The sequence below is a fragment of the Paramormyrops kingsleyae genome, chromosome 20, assembly GCF_048594095.1.
Source record: "Paramormyrops kingsleyae isolate MSU_618 chromosome 20, PKINGS_0.4, whole genome shotgun sequence".
Lineage (NCBI taxonomy): Eukaryota > Metazoa > Chordata > Actinopteri > Osteoglossiformes > Mormyridae > Paramormyrops > Paramormyrops kingsleyae.
The window spans coordinates 16,994,450-17,005,034 of NC_132816.1; the positions used below are offsets into that span (position 1 = coordinate 16,994,450).

Sequence of the window (10,585 nt, forward strand, 5' to 3'; positions counted from 1 at the left end):
AAGCTTAATTTCCAGCCCGGTTTATACTTAAGCTACTTGAGATCACGTGTCCCTGATCACTTACCGTAAAACACAGAATTAGGGACTGTGTGGTTGTTATGTGACTGTTCCATACTTGTGCTCTCCTGTCTCCTGACTGAGGCTTGTGGGTCCGTTTTGTGTTCTGCCACTTCTACAGTGCAAAGACGACAAGAGAGGTGGCCATTCGACATTCAGCTGTTTAATGATTCATGTTTATCCGCGTATGTTCTTACACTGACTCAAATGTGCCACGTTTTTTAGCTTCACGGGATGTCAGCAGTAAGGACGTGTTTGGAAAGGACAGCATCAGAGTGTAAGGTGAGATGGTTTACAGACACAGCTGCATATAAAAACCACTGCACCTCTTTAACCACTGCAGTAGTGTGTAATCTCACCTGAAGTTTGGTGAAAGAAATGGAAAAACATTCAGGTTTTAGCTTTTTTTGGGGGTTGTCTGCCTCTGGAAGTAGTGCATTAATTCAAACCATACCATAAGCTGACAGAGGTCCATGTAATACTGAAACAGCACAATAATCGATACGGATGAAGATAACCTTTACGCCCAGCAGCCACTTAACCAGATTTTTCAGTAAAAAAAAAAAAAAACATTTAACTTGCATAGTATATTACAGTATCATACATTTATGTTGCAGTGCTGCTGGTGACATAACCAACCACAAAGTTCCTTCTTAACTGTCCAATCACACGACTGCACAGAAGCAGCCGTTTCCGAGCAGCTGACTGGCTGTTCCAAGTGTCACTCACAGCCCCTTAGGTGTCGGGCTGGGGTCACGACCCGCCGTTTAGCAGGCCTGCGCTGCAGTGGCAGCCAGCAGAGGTAATGTCCTCGGTGCCACGGGGCAGGAGTGCTGTGTGCAGACCGGCCAGCAGGGTGCGCTCCAGGCCGTGCTGCAGGGAGTCCAGCCGCTGGTCGATGTGCTGGGTGAGCCTTCTCTCCATTTCCTGCAGCCGCTGTTCCAAAGCCTGCTCCAGGCTCCTGCAGCACGAGTGCTCCTGTCTTTCAGGGGGATACGGAGACATTATCCTTCTAGTTTTACGGAAGTGCCAAAAGACGACAAAAATAGCATTAAAGACAGCAATGTTCACCCCTAAAACACTCCGCTCCTCCTACATGTTTCCCAGGGTATCCTTATAGGCTGTTTTCATACTGCCGTGGCAGCGAATTAACCGTGTCCTAGGTCAGTGTTTCCCCAACCCAGTCCTTGGGGACCCCCAGACAGTCCACATTTTTGCTCCCTCCCAGCTCCCAGCCAATCAAGAGCACAGAATACCTGGCACGGGCGTGACGGGAGCTGGGAGAAAACAAAAATGTGGACTGTCTGGGGCTCCCTGAAGACAAGCAATAGTAATTCATAACAGGTTTCTACATACCGTGGGCCTGGTGATGGACAACACTTCTGGGCGTCGTCCTCAATGTGGAGTCCGCCCACCTGCCCACAAACTGCCCGCACGGCCGAGAGCAGGTCGGGGTTCTGCCCCGGGTGACCGCTCAGCAGGGATGACACTGCCCTGGCCAGCTCGGGGCCCTCGATGTTTCCGTTGGGGAGCCCGGGCCGTCCGCTGGATCGTGGCTGATCGTCCTGTAACACGCCCCCTTCAGCAGGCCCCGGGATGCCCGTGTGTCTCACTGTACCTCCCCCGCCTTCAGGCTCGGGGGCTCCTTTGACCACAGAGGCCAGGGATCCCCCACCCATGAGCAGGGGCACAAACCCACCCAGGACATCCATCTTACTCTAGAGGAGTGATGCAGATAAAACCCAAGTGAGTGAGAAGTACAGTAAATAAAGCAGTGTGAGTAAATGAGTATAGTAAAGTATAGGAAACAGTATAGTCAATATGAGTAAGTATAGTGAATAGTGCAGTACATGTAAGCATAGTAAACAATGCAGAAAGTGTAAGTATACCAAACAGTATATTAAATGTGAGTACATAGTGATCAGTGCAGTAATTGTGACCGAGAAGTATAGTAAGTGCAGTAAATGTGTGAGGTGTACTACGTAGAGTATTTTACATACTCAATAGAGCAGAGTTAACTAACCCTGACTGGGTTATGCAGGCTAGACTTTTTAGTGAAAGGGTGGTTCCTGTCTATGCTTTTGACAAAAGGGTGGGAGCCGGTTAGGCATGTAGCATAAATTACCAAGACAATATACTCCATTTAAAAGTAAGATACGATTCACAGTAGCAAAACCCGTAAGTAAGCCTCAAAAGATCGCGCCGAGCCAGTAAACCCGCTTCTTAGTACACTGAGAAGTATAGCAAACTATACAGTAAATATAGCAGAGTTCCTGAAGTACCAAACAGAAAAATAACTTTTAATGCGACTTGCAAAATTCGATAAACACCACAAAAACAGCACCAACAGAAAACAGGTGAGCAAATATTTACTTAAACACTTAAGAGAAACTGCAACATGTACTTGCTGGCTAGAATGATCAGCATATCCTGTTTTGACTGCTTCTGCATCAAAATTTACTGACAGTGAGAAAAGACTGAGGCAGCATTGGGTTGAGTTGCTCACTTTTCCTGTCCCAGTGTAAAAAAAAAAAAATCTGTGGATGTTTTTGTTGACTTAAGTCGCTGCTATTTACCTGCTGCTGGAACTGCACCAGATGCATCAGGCTCTGAGCCCCGGGGGAGAGGGCAGTGCCCATGGAGCCGACCATGGCCCGCACGCGACGCAGGTCGATGCCCGGCCCCGGGGCCGGCGGGGAGCCTTCCTGCGTGTCGGCTGTCTTCAGGCCCAGCACGACTCGGCTGACCCCCACCCTTGTTCGCCCACCCAGAGACAGCAGCTGTAAAAACAGGGAGGGTTGCGGCAACAGCTGGCGAGACCGCAGTACACCTCCTCATTCCGGGAGTCATAGCGACTGTAAACAAAACAGCTGGCTGTGACCTTGGGGTGTACTGCCGCGCTGATGTAGGTACATACCAATTCAAAATGACAGAGTACTTAATTAATTACTACAAAGGATCTTAATGGATTATCCCCAATTGTGATTACTATACTCATATACAGTGTTGGAGACGTTACTCACAAAAGTATTCCATTACAGACAGAGGTGGAAAGTTCAGGTCCAGAAAGTACAAATCCAGACCTCAGGGGACATCCAGGAGAAGTACACACATACAGCCCAGTGCAGGTACACTATGAAGTACACTAAAAAGCAAGCTTTACAAACCCAGAGTAAACTCGATCGGAGCAGGTTAGTAAGCTATGATTGATATCATGCAAAACTCTGACGTAAGCCTTGAGAGACTCACGCCTTAGCGCCCCCCTCTGGTCAGAAGTGCACCTGCAATTCCTGGGTTTTGAAGCCAGAGAATCACCAGGGGCTTCTATATTATACAAACATACACATAATACTGTACGACGACAGACATGGATGTTAGAGGAAATTCTGGAAGTACAGCCTATGTCTGCCCATTTTAATTTACGTTCTCACCTTCACTTCACACGACGGCGATGGATACTCTAATATTAGGTGTTTCTTATAGAGGGGGGTTCTTTCTTCAGCACTGGAACACAAAGAGACCCAGGGAATTACTAAATCCAAAAATACTAAATAAACAGTTTGTAACTGGATCACTTTTTGCAGTGGTAAAACTATCTGCCACTAATGTCAGAACAAACAAAAAATCCAAGCAAAAAAATTAAGTCAACAGGGTCACATTTTAGTCATTTCTCCACAAAACTACTGGAATCATATTTTGTCAACATCTCTGTAAAAATCTGCTTTTACTTAGGGCTGCAAAATTCTGGGAATTTTCCAAGTTGGAATTAATTATGAATTAACAGGAATAAACTGGAAATTTGTAAAATTGCAGGTTAGCCTATAACAGGGAACTTAAATGTAGTTGAGAAAACAAAAACATCTCGACGGAAAATAGTGACATCATTGTGTAAACAAGTGCTTGTGAGTATTTTTGTGTGTAAAAACACCCCAAAATAAGCACCTGCATCAAAACACACTGCCTATAAGTGATATTCTATATTGTATTATTCATAGTTTGCTTTCTTTGCCGCATCTGACAGCTCAGGTAGGAGTTCCATGGAATTCAATATTTCCCAAATTCCCCAGCTTAACTTCCCGTGGAAAGTTTCTGGAAATTTATTGGAAACTGTCCACCCCTTTGCAACCTTAGCTTTACTAGCCAGAAATCAGAGCATTTTGGGTCAAATACCATTGAACGGGTTAAACAGTGAGGCCTTTGACCACAGAGACATTAATGAAGGTCGTACCTGCCGAGGTACAAACCGGGATCTGGTTCTCCACGGCACGTACCGCAGTACTCCCCCGTCCCAGAGTACACTTCCATAGTCCGGGCTTCGCTAATCACCAGTAGACTGGTTATAATGTCTCTGCATTCCGGGGGGCATCGCAAACTGAGTAAACACGGCGTCGATCCCTCTTCCTGTACCAAGTAAACTGGACCTTTCCTGTACAAAGATATGCACACACGTCAGCGGACAAACCTTCATGGTCTACGTTCAGCTTAATATAAATAACAGAATAGTACATTTACATATTGTACTGCACTGCTGATAGATTCTCGTGACCCAAGACGTTCACTCACTAGTTCACTAGTGATGTGACAATTAATGTGATTTCATTTGCTCTGAAATCCAAAGCAGGCGAAATTATCCTACACCGTCAGTCACTGAGTGGCTTAATCAGAACCGTGCTGGGAAAGCAAACAATAAAATTAGTAAGAAAATAACTAGCCAGGTTTAAAGAACACATGACAGCTCAAGTTATTGTGCGTACCGGATCAGGAGCAGGAAAGAAACTCGGGAACATCATGGCCAGGACTGAGAGGCTTAGGAGGAGTTTCTAGTCCCAGACCACAAGGTTTCTGAACCTGGACGTGCCATTGCACCTCAAACCCTGGTGGACATTGTGCTCTTGCACCCCTCACCATATCCGTACTGTTACACTGCTCACTTTTTATGTCTGTGTTACCGTTCATTTTTAACATACTTCTCTGCTTGCATTTTAGCTTTTTGCACTTTAACTTTAGCATAATTGGATTTTTAACTTGCACAGTCTACAAAAGAGCGGTCCAGGAAGCATTTCACTACGTGTTGTACTTTGTATAGCTATGTATGTGACAATTAAAGAATCTTGAATCTTTATATATCTCACCAATGACAAGCAAACATTCATCCTCTACATTTAGTTCCAGAATGAAGCAAATAAAATGAGAGAGAGCAGTGACTTACTCGACTGAGGTCTCGGAGTACAGCTGTGTGAGCTCCACGGTGCCGCTCTCACGGACCGGCTGTATAACATCGGAGAGCTGAGTCCCGGCAGATCCATAAGCCCAGGACGGCTGCCCGGAGACTAGGGCATCGCTTCGTGACATCTGGCATTCATTGGCCATAATTTATTCTAGATTCTCATATATGTCAATATCAACGATAAGCGACAGTTTCGGTCGCTAGTGACAGCGCTAAAAACTATAAATAAATTATAATTAACGGAAAGACAAAACGGCCCAGTATGTTACCCATACACCAAATGCGACTCCAGTTATTACTGCGCTGCAAAGTACTTATCTAACCGTTTAAGAGGATATATCATGATGAAAACGTTACTTCACCTATCCCTGATTTCTAAAATCGCTTAAGAAACAACCATTAATTCACATACAATAAAAACGACGCGGCAACTGCCGGACATGGCGAAAATATGACATTGGCTCTGAGGACCCATAGCAGTATGCCCTTAACTCGCCTGCACAAAAAAGACCATTGACACAAATATTAAAAGTGAGTAACTTCAAATTCCTAACTATTATCTGAATAAAAGATATGTCAAGAAATATTGTATTGTGGATTTGGCAATAATAGTATAGATATTTACTGGTACAGTCGGCTGTACACGAGTTTCTAAACATCAGGCTCTTCAACGACACCTACCAGATGAAAAAATGACAGAATTGCGCTGTTTTCATCTGTGTATAGTTTACGGAGAGGTCAAAGGGCGGTATATTTAAATGCTGTGATACGGAAATTTTTCCGACGAACGTTTTTATGACTGAAAAATCTAAACAGGAGGGCATTTTTTTCTGCGGGCTGGCGATACCTAGCCATAGAATTTAATCAGTGTGTACAAATGACCAGAATAAAAGCATCATGTTTTTGGCATACTATGAGAAGACCCGTTGTTTAGAAAGTACTGTAATGCTTGGAAAAGTTGAAGGAAAAAGAGGAAGCGGACGATCAGCAACAAGATGGATGGATCGACTCATTACAACGATGAGCATGTCACTTGGAAGCCTGTACTCTATTATCAGCCAGTGAACAGGAAATTATGATGTCGTCTGTTTCGTTCCAGGAGTCGACGTGACTTGACGTCACCTAAAAAATAATAATAAAAAAATAAATGTGCAATGTGTATGAATCCTGTGAAAATATTCAATAATGCAGGCGGAGTTTAGATGTGACTGGTGCCAATTAACATGCATTCTTTTCCACTTTAAATCTATCAGGCCTATCTATCTAAGGTTGTCACAACCGTTAATCCCCAGTAGAACCTGACCGCTTGCCTTTCCTTACAATCCCCCCTCCGTGTGCGCTGAATCCAAATCACCCACCAGGTGGTGATGACTTAACGGCGCGATTTGACTTGACTAGGCAGTGTGTTTCCACCACGGTGGGCAGTAGAATAGGAGACACCCTATGAACTAACTAGAGATGGCACCCAGGATCGATCCGTTCCGAAGTCGTCCGAAACTTCTGGTCTCAATACGGAGTTTACGAAATGTTTCGAAACAGTCACGTGACCGCCGTGTCATTGTTCACGGCGAGAGAAAAAACCCCGGAAAAAAATCGGTGCGTATTGGGTGTTTGTGGCGTTGTTGGTTTGAGTGAGTTGTTTGGCGATTATTATTATTTGAAATTCAATTGTATTAGTGAAACAGGTTAGCAGTTAGTTTGATTTAGGCATAAGTATAGAGAGGGACATATAGTTATAGTAGGTGTAATATCAAGGTTTTGCTTAGATTCAGTTAAAAACATAAATCAAAAAGCTAGAGTACGCATAGACACAAATTACATATACATATATTAACATTGCTAACACAAAGACTGTTGTCCGAAACTGCGTTTTTGCACTGTTCTATACAAATTAATTAAAACTCCTATAACCTGCTCAAGACACACAAACCTGGATAGGATAGTATTCTGACCTCAGTAGCTAATTAATTACTATGCACACTCAATACTCGGATGGTATGTAAATACAGAAATTATGTTTTAACAATACACAACCATGGGAACAAATAATCTCTAAATGATATAAGAACCAGTTTAGGTTTTGATTGACTGGGGGAAATTCTGCGGCATATAAACATGCAAATAATGCAGATAGTGTCAAAAAGACAAGGTACAGAGACTGTTCACATGGTGCGAGCAAAGTAAACATACTGCAACAGATTTAAAAAGTACATAGTACACAAATGGATGTAAAATCTTGAGAAGCTGAATGTGACAGTAACGTGAATATTTAAAGATGAGAATAATAATCATCTGTAAATAAATTATGTGCAGTTAGAACACAAGGCACCGGATTGTATTATAACAAAAGAGGATGCTTCCTGACGTATTATGGCTATGGATGGGGAGTGTAACGCCTGGAGAAAGTGTGATGTCGGTCACCAGTTGTCTGCAGGCTGTGCACAACTAGTGTTTCGAAACTTTTCGAACCGTTTCGAAACATTGTTTGTTTCGAATGTTTCGAAATTGTTTTGATGATCCGAAATTGCCATCTCTGCTAAATACTACTGAATACCTTTTTCCCTCATGCAGTCATTCAGGCTCCGTCCTTAATGACCCATGTTACAAAAGTCAATTTCTAATCCAGATAGGTCATATATGTCCTTTCCAGCTTGCTGGAAAGGTGTTGGCTGATCGTGGGCAATATTATGGTAATACCGTATACCGCCCCTCCCGCTCTGCCAATTTAATCGGGATATACGTGAATAGACCGCCTTGCTTTTAAAAATGCCGTCAACACATGCTGCTGTAAAATGTCTGGACGGTATTATAAAATAGATAACGCCCAAGTCTATAGAGTGGAGAGACGAGGTGTTGAGGTGCTGCCGGGGCTAGAGGGTGGCGGTAAAATTTGCTGACGGTGGGGTGGGGGTCGGAGCGGGGTGCGGCAATATCTTTTTTTTCGTTTTTAAAAGGCGGTTTTATAAGAAACTTTATTAATAACATAGAAAAACAATATGTTGACGTATATGTACTCTCAGTTGTAAAAGCTGTGGTTAATGCACGCAATATATGATGGATAGTGATGACAGCCAATAAGATGTGCTGGGATTGACACGTGATGTACGTGTGTATGCGTCAATAATTGTTTTTGCAGGTTCCAGTCTGAACAGAACTGAGATGTCACACTGTTCATTCTTCTGTAATTAATTTCAGTCTCGCATTGGGCACACAGAACCGCTGACCAGCTCATCTCTGCCAACACAATACAGTAACAAATTCTAGTGTGTTCAAGTAAGGTTTCCCGTCCAAAATAAAATCACACCTAAGAAGGATATTTATGATTTATCCATAGGGTAAAATTAAACACCAGTTAATTATAGGAAATAGTAACAACATAAATATTACTAAAATAAAATTGAAATGTTGGAACAACAAAATAAATGAAAATTCAAGCAGAGAAAATTAAACAATATATAATTGTTGTGGTTTTTCCTTCCCCACCAATTCAGGAGTGAGAAGTCGCTTGTGTTGAGCTTCCGATTCAGTCTTCATTGCAACATGCGTAGTTACACTGATTTTTATACACTTATCAAGATATTTATCATAGCGATTTTCCAAGTATCATCTCTCTGGACCAATTGCTGTCATTGTTCCAGGGCTCAGAGTCCTGGCAACTGTGAGATAAGGATGACAGTTATTTAATTATCTGTCTGGAAAACATGACCAGGGCAATATTGTTATTTTGTATAGTTTTGGTGAAGAACCCAGAACTACAGAAGGAAAGAAAACTTTCCAGGTTTCACTGATTAAGAAATAACAAGTTTTGGTGGTTTCAGTTGGTCCTGAGATGCTTCGCCACAGAACGGAATATTCTGGGCCTTCAAAACACTGATAAGCTGAGCTAATTAAAGTACATATTCATACACCAAAGGCTAACATAAGATCGATAACAGATACAGAAGCTTCTTAGCCAACACAAGGTGCTTATTCATACTTATTTTTAGTCACATCATGCACAGCAGTAATGGTCTGTATTCTCTGAAAGTTACAAGGTCACACTCTACACGGTTTACATTTGCTTCTGGTTGCATCTTCTTAATAGTATCCTAGTGATTACAGTCTCTATGTGTTATACAGTGCTACATAATATCCCATATAATAAAATGAACTAATAAATCTAATTCGGACAAAATTATGTACAGTTTCCTGGTATGGACACTTAAAAATGTAAATATATTTTTGTGGGGGGATTCAAAAAAGTGACATTTAAGTAGTCTATATAGTTTTTTGCTATGATGATGATTTTTAACAAAAAATTCAATATGCTTGTTCTTTGGGGTACCTCATAACTGGATCGCTCTGAAAAAGAAGGATTCTATGCTTATGGTTTTGGAGCTCAGCCAATCGTGCAAGGGTTTCCGTGTCACAAGTATAAAACAAAGTATAGAACTTCATAGAATGGGTTTCCATGGCCGAGCAGCTGCATCCAAGCCTTACATAACCAAGTGCAGCGCAAAACGTCAGACGCAGTGGTGTAAAGCATTCCGCCACTGGATTCTAGAGCAGTGGAGACATGTTCTCTGGAGTGATGAATCACGCTTCTCTGTCTGACAGTCTGATGGACGAGTCTGGGTTTGGCAGATGCCAGGAGAACGGTACTTGCCTGACTGCATTGTGCCAAGTGTAAAGTTTGGTGGAGGTGGGGCAGAATTATGGTGTGGGGTTGTTTTTCATAGTAAATGGACTGCATTTATATAGCGCCTTTCTACTCCTACAAGTACTCAAAGCGCTTTACAATTCATGTCTCACATTAACCCATTCATACACACATTCATACACCGGTGGCCTTAAAACACCTTTTCAGGGGTTGGGCTCGGCCCCTTAGTTCCAGTGAAAGGAACTCTTAATGCTGCAGCATTCAAAGCCATTTTGAACAATTTCATGCTCCCAGCTTTGTGGGAACAGTTTGGGGATGGCCCCTTCATGTTCCGACATGACTGCGTACCAGTGCACAAAGCAAGGACCATAAGGGCATGGATGAGCAAGTCTGGTGTGGAGGAACTTGACTGGCCTGCACAGAGCCCTGACCTCAACCCGATAGAACACCTTTGGGATGAATTAGAGCAGAGACTGAGAGCTAGGCCTTCTCATCCAACATCAGTGCCTGTCCTCACAAATACTCTCCTGGAAGAATGGTCAAAAAAATCCAATAAATACATTCCTAAACCTCATGGACAGCCCTTCCCAGAAGAGTAGAAGCTGTCATAGCTGCAAAGGGTGGCCCAACTCCATATTAAAGCCTATGTATTAAGAATGGGA

The 10,585-nt window shown here is 42.8% G+C and overlaps 1 protein-coding gene across 1 annotated transcript; it reads right to left on the minus strand.

Annotated features, from left to right (window-relative positions):
* Nucleotides 1-204: 204 nt before the first annotated feature.
* Nucleotides 205-6,846, minus strand: c20h10orf88 (chromosome 20 C10orf88 homolog). The gene is made up of 7 exons (XM_023831021.2): nt 6,643-6,846; nt 5,267-6,406; nt 4,286-4,483; nt 3,489-3,561; nt 2,634-2,837; nt 1,414-1,775; nt 205-1,039 (listed from the first exon to the last, which is right to left on the minus strand). The coding sequence occupies exons 2-7, from the start codon at nt 5,425-5,427 to the stop codon at nt 811-813; spliced, it is 1,227 nt and encodes a 408-aa protein (XP_023686789.1). The 5' UTR covers nt 5,428-6,406; nt 6,643-6,846; the 3' UTR covers nt 205-810.
* Nucleotides 6,847-10,585: the final 3,739 nt, after the last annotated feature.